Source organism: Oncorhynchus mykiss, unplaced genomic scaffold (genome assembly GCF_013265735.2).
Source record: "Oncorhynchus mykiss isolate Arlee unplaced genomic scaffold, USDA_OmykA_1.1 un_scaffold_435, whole genome shotgun sequence".
Classification (NCBI taxonomy): domain Eukaryota; kingdom Metazoa; phylum Chordata; class Actinopteri; order Salmoniformes; family Salmonidae; genus Oncorhynchus; species Oncorhynchus mykiss.
In genome coordinates this window covers 1-17,500 of record NW_023493882.1, presented here as the reverse complement: position 1 = coordinate 17,500, position 17,500 = coordinate 1, and the positions used below count along the sequence as shown (strand labels likewise).

The window sequence follows — 17,500 nt, the reverse complement described above, 5'->3', positions numbered from 1 at the left end:
CCAGACCAACCTGTAGTTAAAGATCATTCTGATACAGCTGACACAGAGGAACAGCTGTTATTCAAATGTTATTTAACCTTTATTTAACTAGGCAAGTCAGTTAAGAACAAATTCGTATTTACAATTCAAGCCCATGATAAATCATAGAGAGCGGGAGGAAGGGAGGGAGGGAGGACAAAGATAAATTGATGGAGGAGAGATTGGTCAGGTGCAGGGAAGAAGGGACAGAGAGAAAGCAAGAGGGAGGGAGGGAGAGTGAAGGAGGGAAAGATGAAGAAAATGGGGAGAGAGGGCACACACCGAATGCATGCATGCACACACAATAGCACAGACACACACACACAGTGTGACAGATGGATGGCCCTAGCTCCCACCAGGTGGCTCTGAGCTGTATCTCTTCCCTCTTCTCTTTACAGTCCTCCGACCCACCTCTCATACATCAGGCCCCAGACAGCCCCTACAAAGGCAGGGGCCACAGCCGTGCTAATTCACAACCGTCCAGCATGGACCCTGTACAACCCCCAGACTGAGACAGAGAGAATGAGAGAGAGACCAGAGAGCGAAAGAGAGTGAGAAAGAGAGAGACCAGAGAGAGAGATATCAGAGAGAGACCAGAGGGACAGAAAGAGAGAGACCAGAGAGAGAGAGACCAGAGAGAGACCAGAGGGACAGAAGAGAGAGACCAGAGAGAGAGAGAGAGACCAGAGAGAGATCAGAGAGAGACCAGAGAGAGAGAGACCAGAGAGACAGAGACCAGAGAGAGACCAGAGGGACAGAAAGAGAGAGACCAGAGAGACCAGAGAGAGATCAGAGGGACAGAAAGAGAGAGACCAGAGAGAGAGAGAGACCAGAGAGAGACCAGAGGGACAGAAAGAGAGAGACCAGGGAGAGAGAGAGAGACCAGAGAGAGACCAGAGGGACAGAAAGAGAGAGACCAGAGAGAGAGAGAGACCAGAGAGAGAGACCAGAGAGAGACCAGAGGGACAGAAAGAGAGAGACCAGAGAGAGAGAGACCAGAGAGAGACCAGAGGGATGGAAAGAGAGAGACCAGAGAGACCAGAGAGACCAGAGAGAGACCAGAGGGACAGAAAGAGAGAGACCAGAGAGAGACCAGAGAGAGACAAAGAGAGAGAAAGAGAGAGACCAGAGAGAGAGAGACCAGAGAGAGACCAGAGGGACGGAAAGAGAGAGACCAGAGAGACCAGAGAGACCAGAGAGAGACCAGAGGGACAGAAAGAGAGAGACCAGAGAGAGACCAGAGAGAGACAAAGAGAGAGAAAGAGAGAGGACCAGAGAGAGAGAGACCAGAGAGAGACCAGAGGGACAGAAAGAGAGATACCAGAGAGACCAGAGAGAGACCAGAGGGACATAAAGAGATCGACCAGAGAGAGAGACCAGAGAGAGACCAGAGGGAAAGAAAGAGAGAGACCAGAGAGAGACCAGAAGGAGACCAGAGGGACCAGAAAGAGAGAGACCAGAGAGAGACCAGAGGGACAGAAAGAGAGAGACCAGAGAGACAGAAAGAGAGAGACCAGAGAGAGACCAGAGAGAGACCAGAGGGACAGAAAGAGAGAGACCAGAGAGAGACCAGAGGGACAGAAAGAGAGAGGACCATAGAGAGACCTAGAAGGACAGAAAGAGAGAGACCAGGGGGACAGAAAGAGAGAGACCAGAGAGCGACCAGAGAGACAAAAAGAGAGAGACCAGAGAGAGAGACCAGAGAGAGACCAGAGAGACAGAAAGAGAGAGACCAGAGAGACAGAAAGAGAGAGACCAGAGAGAGAGAGACCAGAGAGAGACCAGAGAGACAGAAAGAGAGAGACCAGAGAGGCAGAAAGAGAGAGACCAGAGAGAGAGAGACCAGAGAGAGACCAGAGAGACAGAAAGAGAGAGTGAGATAGAGAAAGATACACAGCACCACACCATGCGGTCTCCCTCCAGTCAAATCAATAAGTCTCATGAAAGTCATTTCAGTTAATAGGACATAGCCATCCATCTTCAGGTAGTGTTGTATTGACAACTGGCCAGGAGTGAGACTGTCGAGGGATAAATGGACAATGCTTACTGCTTGTTGTGCCTAAGGCCCCTTAGTTTGGATTCAGATCTACACAACTCTGGGCCATAGCCCTACCACTGAGTTTTAGCACATTCCCAGAGATGTAGTAATGAAATAATATGGGTAAACCCTGAACGAAGGTCAAGATGACAGGAGTAAAGTAACAGAAACTCTAATGTGAGTATTGCTAAGCTGGAGTAATAGTTGCTAACTTACAAAGCCATTCCGAAACTTAAAATGCATTTTGAGCTTTGATTGAAGAAAACCTGTGATATCATTACATTCAGAATTCTGAAAGCGCTTGGGTGAAATATCTCAAAACCTTTCGTTCTCTAAAGTTCTCTGGACTATTGCCTGGAGGTGACAAAACAAAATGCTAATGAAATTCTATTTTTGTCGTCTCCGTGTCGTTCCCTCTCAGTCCTCACATCTCACTCAAGTCAGATTCCTCTCAAACCATCTGTCAGTGAGCCACTGCTGCATTCATACACACACACTAAGGATAGAAAATGACAGGAGAGAAAGGTAAACAGAGAGAGATTTGGATGGATAAACAAACGGATTTAAGGAAACAGACAGATGGAGAAAGACAGACGAGTCCTTCTTCTGACAAGAATCACTTATGTCCAGGCTTGGACTACTTGATTCTGAACTGATTGATTCTTAAAGGGGAAGTACATTTCACATGTAGAAATGTCTCTCTCAAAATGTTTTTTTGAGCAACATAAGCACTTAACTGATATACTCATTTTGCACCATTTAATATTCATTATGGCCACGCAGAAAATGAAGGTAGTCCCTTCAGGTAGTCCCTTCCTGGTTCAGTCAGTTTGGTGCCTAATGAATACGACCCAGGAGTGCAGTATATATCCCAAGATTTGTGAAGTTAACTTACCCTCTTAGTATCTTCCCAGTCTGTTGGGCAACTCCTCCAGGTAAGACTTTAGCTACGTAGGCTCCGATGTGTCCGTTGGTCCCTGGAACCTCTTTACCTCCCACCACTCTGATACCCAATCCATTCCCTGGAAATTAAGAGGTAGAAACCCCCAAATGAGTGAGAAGCATGAACACACACAACTATACCCATGCACGTACAGTGGTCAGACACCCATTAAGAGTATGCATGCACAGGAATATGTATCCAGTGTAGAATGTAGACATACACATTTATGTACACGCACGCACTCACACACATGCATACTGTACATACACACACACAGACACGCACACACGCAGACACGCAGACACACACACACACACACCACACACACACACACACACACACACACGGACACACACACACAGACACGCACACACACGCAGACACACAGTCGTTTAGAGATCAGTTCATTTAAGCTAAAGAGTAAATACATGCTTATCACACTGACACAGTCACCCAATCCCACAGACAAATGGTTCATTTTTAGCACTTCTCCACATTAACAAGCACCTTCTTTGTGGCCTGCTGACTAATTGCAAAAAGCTAATCCTGTGTGTCAATGATACGCCATTTTGAGCCAGGATGGATGACTGATGAGACTGGAGATGTGCCAAATCAACAGAGGATCCACGAAATGTCTACCCCATTTTGGGTCAAGACCAACATTAAGACCTGTCACTGCGTGAAGACAGCTGTGTTTATGACAGATTGTGTCCATGTGCAAGGTAAACTGTGTTTCCCTTACCTGACACGCTGCGGTCCTTGGGATCCCTCTGCAGTTTGACTCTGGTGTGAGGAAAGGGGTAGTAAACACCCTTCCCCTGAGAGACACATACAGGAAACTACATAAGTGTTTTGTAGGCTATTACACCTCAACAGATAGCTGCAGTTACTGATACAAATGCATGCAATTATGTAGTCATGGATATATATGTAATTAGTTTGGGTTATTTATGCAAGAAAGAATAAACAGTAAAGCATTGTTTTAAAAGTCTGTGTGCATATGGGCATTTCTCAACTTTATGACTTTGTGCCGTGTGTGGGTTGGTGCTTGGGTGTCACCTGTCTCCTGTCCGGCCCTTGTCCGTTCTCTGGTCGTCCCTCGCGGGGTTTGTCAAACCAGTCCGTTTCCTCTCGCCGTAGGTGGTAGGCTTCAGAGACAAATAGGCCATGATCATTAACCCTGTCAATCAGTCCCTTCTAACCTATCAGTGGGGACAAGCTTTCTGATTGGTTGGAAGAGGATTGCATGCTGGAGAGGGGACGGGCAGTTGAAACAGGAAGGAAGAGAAAGAGGCCTCCAAGAAAGGTACAAATTTAGGGAATTTCAAGATATAAATGACAAGCAGCTAAATGATAATACTATTCTGATGAAATATTTAACGCCAGGGATAACTTTAACTTATCTTATGGTAGATGTCATTTATTGCCATTAATGTTTGGCATGTTTTTCACAATAACATGCCAACCTGACCAATGCTCTTTTTAGTTAATATGGCACAGTATAGGGTTAGTCCGTTTTCTTTCCATAGTTTATAACAACTGGCACCAGTTACTGTACAGTATGTAACCATGGTAACAGTCTGACGTTTAGACTGGTGTAGCTCACTTTTAGAGTGCTGGTAAATGTGAAAATAAATGTACGGTCCTGTATCTTTCGATCAGCATTGATAAACTGCAGGTTTGAATTTCCGATTGGTGTAAAGAAACCTCCATGACTCATCAATAAGGAACAAACGGTACACAGACGCCAGCTAACATCTACCAACATTGAGTCATATTGGAAATACATGTTGACGTCTGGAATGGTTAAGATGTTGGCTTATGGATGATTGACAGGTAGGGGGCAGGGCGGGGCAGGATAATAGAACACCCTAGAACTAATACTATACCGTTTGGGATATTCTCATGTGATTGCCGGGGATCATCTCTGTTCAGTGCCAGCATGGAGTCACTTAGGGCTGTAACCAAGGGAAATTGATAAACATGGATTCTGCGCTATATGACATCATGTAGGTCAAAGGGTCAAGTTCTACACACTTATTATGGGATAGGGATATTGGATCTAGGGGGTTTATTTCCTGTCATGACAAGACCTATTGGCACAGCGGTATATTTTTTTGTTCATTTGCATATGAAATCAATTAAACAGTGTTATGAAGGGAATTGATTTAAAGTAGACATGGTTGTCAGCAGAATAGAGATGGAGACATAACAGAGAGAGAAAAGAGAAAACTGTAATGCCTATATTTTGTTAGAGCATGCGTAAAAGACCCGAATAAAGAGTGACATCACAGAATCAGGAAGAGCTTTGTTCATGCTACAATAAACATTATATTCCCCATGCAAACGTGTACAACAAAGGTATGACACCCATGCACGTATTCAGACAAACACATGCAAATTAAATGTATTTATTATAGATTAACAGAACATGCATTAACATAACATGCATTGGAAAACCCTTAGAGATGGACATGCAAGAAAGTGAGAAAGAATTCTAGAAAAGAGAGAAAGGATCCTTCCCATATCATCTAGAAATTGTCAAGTGTATTTCATCCAAATAAGAAATACTGCACTGATGCAATGATAATACTGTATGTACCTAACTACCACAACAAAATACATTTAAACCTTCCAATAGATCTGTAATAGGCCTGTCATAGTCTAAATATATCATGTATCATGTAACATAACGTGCAGTGTTCACACAGATACACATTCCTATGAATGTCTTCACCTGAACTACTGAATTTGAAATAAACATCAAATATCTGAAGAACAAAGTAATAAACACATTCCATAACATTTTCTAGCCAGAGGCACTTTTTCAATTGATCACTTCAGAGAAAGCGAGGCTCTTTTCCCATTTCCCTGCACAATCTGACCTGAGCTTTCAAGTAGAGGGATTATTCTACTCCCAACACCTGGGCATTAGATAAACAAGCAAGTTGTGAAATACTACGGAAGTCCTCTAGGACTTAAAGTACAAAACCATATTTTCAAGTATGTCAGTTATAGAGCAGAAATGACAACATTTAGCAAACAAAACTGCTGATCAGTTTCAGAGACAGAATGATTTTGGAGGAAGGATACCTTCTGCATATCTATAAGTGATAGAATATTTTAGAGTAACATTCATAGAGATTAAATAGAAAATATATATAAAGATTCCAACGAAGACACAATCGCATGCATTTAGAGATCAGAAGAGACCCAAATGAGGGATTAAACACCAAAGGACATCAACATAGACACATACAAAATACAGTAATTACATTCAGTAAAGTCAACTTGTCCCTTGTATTGAGACTAATACATCAAATCAAAGGAAGAGGGAATGAATACATTCAGAAAAGACAATAGATGAAGAAACCAGTAAAGACACAGATAAGACATAAAGAAAGTCAAAGGTCATGGGTGGTGCAGGTGGGTGGTTCATTGGGTGGCATATTGGATAGTATATTGAGTCAGTTTGAAATTGAAAGAAAACAGTTCTGAATTGATGCCATTGTTGTTTACCTTCGCCGTCCGACATGGTGCCCTGGAGGTCGTCCATCAAGACGTAGCCTCGACCCCTCGTTGGCTCTTCCCTCAGGTGCTGCTGCTGCTGGGAGTCCTGCAGGGAGAGGCACGAACCAAACTGGTCCCGTGAGTCGGCCGAGATGGGCGGCAGGGGCCCCGCTGACGCCCGCGCCATGCCCATAGGCTGGCCCACAGGACTCAACGGGCTCTCCTCCTCAGAGTTCTGCGCCAAGATGGGGATGCGCCCCCGGCCGCCCTGCACGATGGGCAGGCTGGTGGGCTTGGCACGCCCTGATGGCATCTGGTAGCTGTCTGAGGCCGCCTCGCCGTCCCCCTTGAGCCTCAAAGAGGAACTGGATGGGTCCCGTTTGAGTGAGAGATCCAGGCCATAGACAGAGTTGGGCCTAGAAGAGGGCCGTGACCGGCTGCCACTGGGGTAGGAAGTCGAGTCCAAGGCCAGGCTCTGGCCGAAGTTGAGCGAGCCAGCCAGGTTGGCACCCAACGTGGAGCCCAGGTACTTCTGCTGCTCTGCAATGTTCTTGCGTAGTCCAAAGGTGATCTCGTCCTGAAGGAGCCGGCTGGATCTGGGAGAGGCGCTAACGTTACTGGACCCTAAATAGCTGGTATAGTCTGTCTCCAGACTCCTGCCGTCTTGCATCGAGGAGTACTTGGAGACTTTGGGGTCGGTCAGCGGGGCTTTGTGCTTCTGGTACAGCATGGATGCCGGGAGCTGCTTGGCTGCCTGCTTCTCTAGGGTCAGCCGGCTGATGCTGTATTTCTCTGTCTTGGGGTAGTGTCTTTGGGAGTAACTCTGGGAGGAGGAGACACCCGAGCTGGGGGTGCCGTAGTAGTTGTGGGAGAGACCCGTCAGCGGGTCCAGGCTCTCTGTTCCCCCTGTGCTCCTCCGGAACTCCTGTTTCAGCTGCTGCTTGAGGAGCTTCAGCTCGTAGGGGTCGTCCATGGAGTCTTCATCGTCTGGGGTCTTTCCATACCCGGAGTGGAGCCTGGAGCTGGAGCCCAGGTAGTCGGTGGAGGTCAAGTCGGCTGCACTTCTTCGCAACAGCCTTTCTGCCTTAGCCAGCTCCTTCTCGGCCTGGGCGTAGCTGGATGAAGCCAGACTCGTGGAGCTCTTGGCCAGCTCTGCCGCATCTTCTAGGAGGACGTAGCTTCGTGGAGTGTGGTGGTGGTGCTCCACGTCTCCATAGAAGGAGTCGGCCGACACGTTGGACATGGGGCTGCCAGCCATACTGCCCCCCACCTCCAGGGCCCGGAGGTCCAAGTGGTTACCGTACTTGTCGTACCTGACCCCTCCCATGTAGGCAGAGGACACGGGGTCGGGCTGTCGGCTGATGATTTCGTACTTTGACGACGCGTCCAACTCTTGGATCAGGGCCGCCTGCCTGGCTGCCTTCTGCTGGAGAAGGAGCATCTGGTGGTAGCTCTGCTGCTGGGAGCTAGACAGGGATGGGACTGAGGAATAGATGGACTGAGACTGGTAGGACTGGGGAGATTGGTAGAGTGACTGCTGCTGGTACAGCGTCTGGCTCAGTGGGTACTGGTACTGGGAGTACGTGCCGTACTGGGCCTCGTGTGTGGTCTGTGGTGGCACAAAATCATCCAGCTCTGACTGGGGTGCCGTCCTGGGGCGCTCCAGCCCGTGACTTCCCATCTCATCATCTTCTCCACTGCCACGGCCGCTCCGTGTCTCCCGGATGTTGCTGACCTCGCTGTCTGACATGTAGTCACGATCCTCGGCCACGCTCTGCAGGTAGGCCCGCTCCCTCTTCTCCCTCTCCTTGAGGAGGGCGTCTTTCCTGCGGTTGATGCCCATCTCCAGGTAGCGTAGCTTGGCGTCGATCTCCTTCTCTTCTTCGTCCAGCTCCGCCTGCTTGTGGCGGAGCTTGGACGACTCACGCTCCACCATGTCCAGCTCTCGGTCGATATCCTGCAGGATCTTGGCCCTCGCCATGTTGGTGTTGCGGCACATGCGACGGCGGGCCGAACCAGTGCTGTAGGCCGTCTGGCCAGCGGCTGTTGCCTCCTCCTCCGAGGGCGGGTTGGGCAGGGTCCTCTTCACCTTCTTGCCGGTGCCAGTTGGGGTGCTGCCCGACGAGCTTTTGCCCTGCCGGAGAAAACCAAAACAAACAAATAGTTATTAAAATGAGAATAAATTGCTTCTTTAATTATTTATACTCAAACGTCACATTGTGATTTCACACTGAATGGGTACAGCATCTGAATGATGACTTTCTCCAAACCTTTACTACATGTACTAAATTAACCGGAAAGAAGTGTTAAATCTTTCATGATTTCAATTATCTGATTAAATGAATGGATGACTAAAATAGAAGAGGATCTCTATCCCGGTGTCTCTGTGTCCTGATTACAATCAGGCACGGACAAGAATCTGGTGTGCTCAGAGTGAGGGAAAGCTTATTGAGAAACACAGCATATTGACTGCTGGTGAGTTTCACAGGATGATACTGTATGTGCTCCTGGCCATAAATGTTACTCACTACCTTAAGAGCAGCCTCAAAATATGTCATTTATTCACATTAAACGCCTATGGATCTGTGGCATATCATTACTTTCCTTCAAGCTCAGCTGTTTGTCCACCCCTTGTATGTACAGTATGAGGAGCTCAGTGGTGTATCACTCAGGCAGAAAACTGATTTATATACCCCGGGAGAGGGCCAGAGGTAAAATGAGAGGCTTGATTAAGTATGTATAATGCTTGGCTGGTATACCATACAGTGCCTTCGGAAAGTTTTCAGACCTTTTAACTTTTTCCACATTTTGTTATGTTACAGCCTTATTCTGAAATGGATTAAATAAATAAAATCCTCAGCAATCTGCACAATATAGATATAAAACATATATACAGTACCAGGCAAACGTTTGGACACACCTATTCATTCAAGGGTTTTTCTTTATTTTTACTATTTTTTACATTGTAGAATAATAGTGGAGACATCAAAACTATGAAATAACACATATGGACTCATGTAGTAAACCAAAAAGTGTTAAACAAATCTAAATATATATTATATTTGAGATTCTTCAAAATAGCCACCTTTTGCCTTGATGACAGCTTCCTAGAGCTGGTAGCCCGGCCAAACTGAGTAATCGGGGGAGAAGGGAGATGACCAAGAACCCGATGGTCACTCTGAAAGAGCTCTAGAGTCCCTCTGTGGAGATAGGAGAACCTTCCAGAAGGTCAACCATCTCTGCAGCACTCCACCAATCAGGCCTTTATGGTAGAGTGGCCAGACGGAAGCAACCCCTCAGTAAAAGGCACATGGCAGTTTGCCAAAAGACACCTAAAGACTCTCAGATCGTGAGAAAAAATATTTTCTGATCTGATAAAACCAAGATTGAATGCCAAGGGTCACGTCTAGAGGAATCCTGGCACCATCCCTACGGTAAAACATGGTGGTGGTAGCATCATGTTGTGGGGATGTTTTTCAGCGGCAGGGACTGGGAGACTAGTCAAGATTGAGGCAAAGATGAACAGAGAAAAGTACAGAGAGATCCTTGATGAAAACCTGCTCCTGAGCACTCAGGACCTCAGACTGGGGCATAGGTTCACCTTCCAATAGGACATCGCCCCTAAGCACACAGCCAATACAACGCAGGAGTGGCTTTGGGACAAGTCTCTGAATGCCCTTGAGTGGCCCAGCCAGAGCCCAGACCTGAACCCGATTGAACATCTCTGGAGAGACCTGAAAATAGCTGTGCAGCGACACTCCCCATCCAACCTGACAGAGTTTGAGAGGATCTGCAGAGAAGAATGGGATTAACTACCCAAATGCAGGTGTGTCAAGCTTGTAGCGTCATATCCAAGAGGACTTGAGGCTGTAATCGCTGCCAAAGGTGCTTCAACAAAGTATTGAGTAAATGGTCTGAATACTTACGGAAATGTGATATTTCCGTTTTTTATTGTAATACATTTTTATTATAAAAAAACTGTTTTTGCTTTGTCGTTATGGGGTATTGTGTGTGGATTGATGGGGGATATATTTAAAAAAAATCAATTTTAGAATAAGGCTGTTACGTAACAAAATTTGGAAAAAGTCAAGGGGTCTGAATACTTTCCAAAGGCACTGTCTCTGGATACCGCCCAACTCTAGTATTTATAACCTACTGTAACTACTGTAAGTATATATCTTAACTTAATCATCTTTCAGTACATTTTGACTATGTCTGCAACCGGTCCCATGGAAACAAGTTGAATGAAAAAAAAATGATATGCTTTAATACAACTAGTAGATACTAAAGGAATAGCTGTAACCTTTGGACCAAGTCATTTGCAGTACCTGAAATATACCCTGATCTAGTTAGTCTGGTTGGAAAGAAAGAATGTGGGATATCTACCAAGGATGCTACCAGTCCCAAATCACATTGAAGAGGCACTGTGCAATGACTCAATGTATGAAATGTGAAAAATGGAAACTCTTCTAGAAAATTGCCTCCAGTCTTGCGGGCTTTGCCTTCAAACTAAAATGCCAATATAAATATATCAGCTTTAGTGCAGCAATGCCTTTGAAAGGGCATTCTATGAGAGGCTCATATGAATTTAGACAGCAAACTCGCCAAATGAATAGCAAGCTGGGGGCTACATTAGATGTGTATGAGAGAAACGGAACTGCAATAAGACATCATTTTCAGGGCAATAGTGGAGTAGTGTTATGACAAGAAGTGCAACCTGGAAATACATCCAAATCTGGTTTCAAAACAGAACAGAAATTCATCCAAATCTGGTTTCAAAACAGAACAGAAATGCAACCAAATCTGGTTTCAAAACAGAACATTATCCTGGATTATGCTCTACTTTGTTTGTCCAATGTCACAGTATATCATACTTCAAAAAACTCTAACTCTAGTTGTCTTAATATAAAATGACAAAATAAACCCAATTATCTATAAATAATAATATGCAAGAGTTAGCGCCCTTTGTACCGTTTCTCCCTGGGGTGAGAAAACTGACCTTTATACAAAGCCTGCGTGTCTAAGGGAGAGACTCTATGCCCATTTGAATAGAACACATCACAATTGCAAACAATGATTAAACCAGAACTCACGGAGGAACCTTCGCCATACTGGAAACTGGATGATGCCCTCTCCTCTCCAGTTGGACTCATGGGCTTGGGGTCGGACATGGATCTCTGCATGGCCTTAGGTCCCTTGGGGCTGCCGGTTGGAGAGACTTTGGTCGGATCAGTACTCCCTCTTATTCTCTGTGGGCTTGTATCACCCAGTGATTTCTCATAGGACACAAACTCAAGGGATTTGCTTGGGATATGCAGGGGGATATGGGGGAGTAGAGAACATTGGGGGATTTGGGCGGGGCCTGAAGTGAGGAGGGGTCAGCTCTGAGGTGGCCAGACTGTTCTATCTCCAAGGGCGTGGGCCGTCTCTTGTCTTCCCAATGTGGACTTTCCGAGTCGGAGAGCTCCATCCTGGTGTCCATTCTTACATTCCCTGCAGAGTCCGTCTGTATGGAGATCTCAGAGTGAGCCTGAATGGATATATCGGAAGTCTGTCCGCCTCTGTCCCCCCTTGACGTGCGGGGCCTGCTACGTCTGGCCCGAGCAGGCTCCCACTCCTCCTGGTCCTCATCGTCCGTCTGCACGCAGCTGTCTACGCTCTTCTTGGCCGTGCTTCTCTTCTTCCTCCCTGCCGTGTAGGCTTTATCGACAACACTGTCCTCGTCGTCCGTCTGACACCCACTATCCATGATTTTCCGGGCTAGCTCGGTGCCATCCGGCCCCAGGACTACTGCCTCCTGCTGGCCATGCCCCAGCAACACCTCCCCCGGGTACATCTTCCGGAACTTCTGCTCCTCCAGCTGTGCTCGGAGCTGCTCCTGGAGCCTCTGGATCTGCTCTAGCTGCTGCTGCTGCTGGGCATAGGTTTCCTTTTGCATCATGAGGTGGGCCTGGCGCTCATCCTCCTGCTGGCACAGGATGGCCTGCTTCATGGACTGCAGCTCCTCCAGCTCCTTCTGCACCAGCATCTGTTCCTGCTCACGGAAGCGCTGGATCTCCTGACGCTCCCACTCCAGTTCTTCAGCCAACCGCTGCTGTTTGAACTTCTCCATCTCCAGAATCTCACGCTGCATCTGGTACTGGCCCTCCCCTGGCACACAGGGCGAGGACAGGGCCTCCAGCGAGGCGGCGATAGCCTCCAGGGACGCGTCCGTGTACGAGTCCAGCCTTTCCAGGGCCAGGGTGACTGTTTTGGTGCTGAGGGCCACGGAGGTGGATATGCCATCTTTAGCAAGCTCCAGGTTGGGGGACATCCTCTTGATCATCTGCAGAGGTGGTGGAGATGAAGCTGTGGGACCGAGTCATGGGCTGGTTCTGGAGAGTGGACAGGGATGGCATGGTGTCGCTGGTGTGCATGCCCGCCGACAGGGAGTTGTAAGTGGTACTGAATATGGACCCAGGTTGTGTGGTGATGGCGTAGGTGGATGGGATTGGTACTGAGACTGAAGAGTACACCACCCCATTGGAGGATCTCAGGACACTGCTCGTGCCAAAGTGTGTCCCAACAGCTCCTTTGACTCTAGCTTGGGAATATGGGGGGATTATCATTCCTGAATATAACCCTGAGCCTTTGGTGGAGAAGTCCAGAGCTACACCTGTTGGGGAAAATAAATCTATTGAGTCCACAACAACAGGTAGCCTTAGTGGTGAAACATCAGACAGAAAGCCATGCTCCATCGAAAGCAATGCTCCATCGAAAGCCATGCTCCATCCAAATAAATAAAAAAGCAACAACAAAAATGGAAAAACCTCCAGTCTTGCTAGATCATGGATGATGTGGAGCCAAATCAAACAGCATGCAAGCACATGCATCGATGTACCAAAAAAAAAAGATCATAAAGGTAGAACGAAAAAATAAGGTAAAACAAAATGTCCATGCAAACAAGAAGTGAACGAAACAACAAAATGCACTAAAATGCCACAGGATCAGCCATGAATAAGCAGAGGCATCTCAAAGTGACATTTCAGCGAGAGGTCGGCGATGTCACTGCACAAACCTGCATCAGATGTCTTGGAGGATGTCAGGTCTACTGCACCCTCTGTGGTGCCATGGAAATTGTAACTGTTCTTGCTCTTATAGAGGAAAAGCCCGGCCTCAGCCAGATTGGTGTCGGACATGGAGGGTTTGATGCCACCGAAGCCCCTCATGTTGTAGGGTGAGCGGTCGTATTGGTAGTGGTCGTCTCGGTAACCGAAGCGGTCTTCGGGCAATGGAGTAGTGGGCTGCTGGGTGGTGCAGCTACCTGTAAATGGCAGCTTGTAGACAACATCACAGCAGACAGCTCTTCTCCCAGCCGTCAGGTCCACGGGTTTCCCATCCTCCTCTGTGATCACAGCCGTGACCACTTCCGCGGAGGAAGCGTCGACCGAAACCACGGTGTTGAAGGGTTTGGCTGTGCTAAGGTCCACCGCACCTGCTACTGTCGGCATCCCGACGCTCAGACCATTAGCCACACACCCTGGGGCAGGGGTAGGGGCGATAGTGACAGGTGGCTGGAATGACCCTAAGCCTGTGCCAGGTCCTAGAGAAAGGTTAATCGGGATCTCAGCATTGTTGCTGGTTGTGGGCTGTGCATCTATGGGCCGATAGATAATCTGACAAACAGGCTCGAAGGCTTTGTTTGTGGTTGTAAGCTGAAGGGGCAGAGAAGGGACTTGGGATATGTTGGTATTTTCGTAACTTTGTATGGTGGCAGCACATGTAACTATGGTGATGCTGTCAGTCACTATGGAAACACTGGTCGACTCAGTGCTGAGATTTACCACTGGGGACTGCACTGCGCTTGTCTGACGACCGCTGATGTCTGTGGCCAAGGACTGGCGTCTAACATCTGAAGAAGACAGATCCACCACTTTCATGGCCGATTCTGAATTCACCTTCATGGTACGAAGGTCTACTACCTCCCCTGGCTGGTAGCCCTGGAGACTCTGTGTCTGTTGTGGTTTAGGTTTCTCCAGTGAGATTGGAACACCGTTCGCTCTTGGGGCCGGAGGTGGAGGCGGTGACCTTTCGTGTCGGACAGACACCATGGTTCTTTGAACTTCTGTCGTCACAAACTGAGTGACCTGCCCTAACCTGACCTCTGGGGGTGGAGCGGATGCTGAAATAGCCTCAATGACATGACAGGAACTTGACACAACTTTCTCTGGCCCACATATCTCTTGACTTTCCATGGACTCAGTGATGCGAGTGAATGCCAGGGGCATCCTATTTGTGTGTGGTGGAGGTGGCTGTGGTTGTTTCTGGGGTTGAGGTTGTGGTTGATACTGTGTTTGAGTTTGAGGTGGAGGTTGGGCATGTCTTGAAGGAGATGCTGGACCAGGACTGGATGGGGCCTGGGTGGTGATCCCTTCCACTGGAGAGTTGGGCTGGGATGGCAGAGTTATAACCACATAAGTTTCGTGTCGATTGCCGTATCGCGGAGAAGTGGGGGATGGGTGACCCGAGGAGTGACCCGAGGAATGACCTGAGAAGTGACCTGGCCTGCTTTCAGCTGAGGGGCTCAGATTCAGGGCTATATCAGCATGGCCTGTGTGGAGGGCAGTGGGTCTTGGATATTGGATGTGGGCAGGAGAGCCAGGCTGAGAGACAGGTTTTGGAGCAAGGGGTGGTTTGACGTTTTCCCCTGGCCTGTGGCTGTACCCCATTCCAGCAGGGATGGCTGGCTTTGGAGGAACCGGTGGGGGGACATGAGGCTGTCTTACCGGCGACCCTTGGGCTGTTGTCATGGCAACATGTTCTGACCTGATTATAGCCTGAGATGGAAGCGGAACAGGGGGTTTCCTGGGGTAAACCGATGGCTTTGGCATGGTGGGAGGGGGCAGTGGAGGGGGTTCAGGAATGTCTGCTTTTTCCTGAGACAGAGCCCTGTGCAGGATGGCTGGTTTCGGGGGCACTGGTGGGGTGGTCGACACTACACTGGGGACAGTGGGGGTGTACTGAGGGACGGTGGGTAAGGGCGATACACTGGCAACAGCAGGGGCTGCGGACTTCATACTAGACAAGTCCATGACATCCTGTTGGGTTATGTCCAGAGGCTGGTCAGCCTGGGAAGTTTCAAATTGGGTCTGTGGTTGGTCTGAAGTTGTTGATGGGGGGACCTTGCAAGCAACTGATTTGGACTCAGTTTCTGCAGCAGCTGTTAAGGGTGCCTGATCAGCTTTAGGAATGTCTGATGAAGTCTTTGGCTTATCTTGACTTTTGTTCTCAGTGGCCTCTTCATCGGCATCCTCCTCCCCTGAGGAGCACTGTGTAACCCTCAGGTCTGGTATGGGACGCAGAGCCCTTCTGGATTCAGTACCTTCGAACTCACCACCAGAGGCCGCCCCAGATATATCAGGACCCTGCTGTGTCGGGCTAGTCCCAGGAGTCAGAACTTTCTTCATGAGTTCCTCATACGTAGCCTCAGCATCGAGCAGTGGTTTCCCATCCTTGCCTATAGTAACTGTAACACTCGTGGATCTGGTTGGCTCAGTGGGTTGCAATACAATCTCTGGTATGGGTCTATCTGACACGGACTGTGCTTTTTTCAGTTCCTGCTCCAGCTGCATGAATTCTTTCTTCTTCTCCATCATGTCTTCGTAAACCTCATCTGGAGATCTCAGTATTTTGGGCTGAGCTGGCACTGAGATTTTCTCAGGCTCCTGCTGCTGGACTTTCTTCCATTTCCATCAACAAGAGACTCATAGGCATAATCTTCTATCAGCATCCCATCCAGAGGAGCCGTCTCTTTCCCGGAGGGGTGTCCACCTTTTCCTTTGTGGGGTGTTTTAGCCTTTAGCATGATATCTTCGTAGGCTTCGTCTGCAGTTTTCAGGGCTCGTTTTTCAGGGCTTTTATTAGCACCTTGATCAGCTGTTGGAGAGTAGAGAGAAACAGATGTAGGAAGTTGTATACTTTCTGTACTGCTGCAATCTTTGCAGCATTGATCTCAACTCCCTCTGGTTCTGACTCGATGCTGGGAGAGAAATCGGATAAGGATGATCGCCTGAACTCCTCATCTCTGCCTCTTGCCTCAGCTCTTCTGTTGGGGAGGCATCTTCAATGGGAGAGAGGTTGCTGGGCGGTGTTTTTTGGGACGCTCCCGCCTCCTCTGAGCTCGGATCTCCTCTTTGTCCTTCTTCGACTTCTTCCCAGAGCCTTTCTGCTTCTCCTGTTCTCTTAACAGCTCCTCCTCCTCTCGTAACTCCTCTTCCTCAGAAGAGTCTTCGATGGTGGGTAGACCTTGGCCTTGTTGTCTATGCTTCGCTTTCCTGTGCTGTTTCCCCTCGCCACTGTGCATGCGGCTGGGATACTGCTGTCACTGTCCTCATCCAAAGAGGATAGGGATGTAGGCGATGTCCCAGGGGTGAAGCTGGATGCGTGCAGGCTGGAGGACCCTCGCCCCGGAGCGATCATCAGGGGAGCGGGGAATTGGTGAGCTTTCCATCTCAAGCTCTCCATCATCTGATATGCGCACAGGGTGTGTAGTCGTGTTGAGCTCGATTGTTCTGAATTGGCGTACTGCCACAACTCTATCGGCCGAAGGCTGTTCCCCTTCCTGAGAGTCTGAGACTTTGGTTTTGATCCCTCTTTCCATGCCTTGTCAGGTTTATCCAGTGAGATTTGCCGCTCATCTTCGTCCTCAGGGCTGATGGTGTTCTTTTTGAGGAGCCGCCTGCCTTTTGCCATTGCGCTTCTCTCCTTCCCTCCTCCCTTTCTCCTGCTCCATTAGTTTTCCTCTCATGATCGCGGATCTTTCGCCGGATGAGGTTTTCTTCGTCTGACGGCGAAGCATCCTCGTTCTCACTCATCTCCATGATCTGTTTACGAATGAAGTCTTCGTCATCCCCTGACACGGGACTATCTTTCCCTAAGCTCTCACTGCTGTCCTCCAACGAGTCACCCCTGATGTCTGTCGGCACCAGCAGCTTTTTCTTTGCTGAGGCGTC

The 17,500-nt window shown here is 48.3% G+C and overlaps 1 protein-coding gene across 1 annotated transcript in view; it reads right to left on the bottom strand.

Moving 5' to 3' along the window:
- The window catches only part of pcloa (piccolo presynaptic cytomatrix protein a), a 39,273-nt gene extending 22,421 nt beyond the window's left edge, over positions 1–16,852 (bottom strand). The window contains 12 exon segments of the mRNA XM_036974272.1: positions 2,955–3,078; positions 3,742–3,838; positions 4,059–4,147; positions 6,519–8,643; positions 11,603–11,821; positions 11,824–12,804; positions 12,839–13,164; positions 13,567–16,228; positions 16,294–16,460; positions 16,463–16,570; positions 16,573–16,642; positions 16,645–16,852. Of these exon segments, the coding sequence (XP_036830167.1) occupies positions 2,955–3,078; positions 3,742–3,838; positions 4,059–4,147; positions 6,519–8,643; positions 11,603–11,821; positions 11,824–12,804; positions 12,839–13,164; positions 13,567–16,228; positions 16,294–16,460; positions 16,463–16,570; positions 16,573–16,642; positions 16,645–16,851 (7,175 nt within the window). The 5' untranslated portion in view covers position 16,852.
- Between the last annotated feature and the right edge of the window lie 648 nt (positions 16,853–17,500).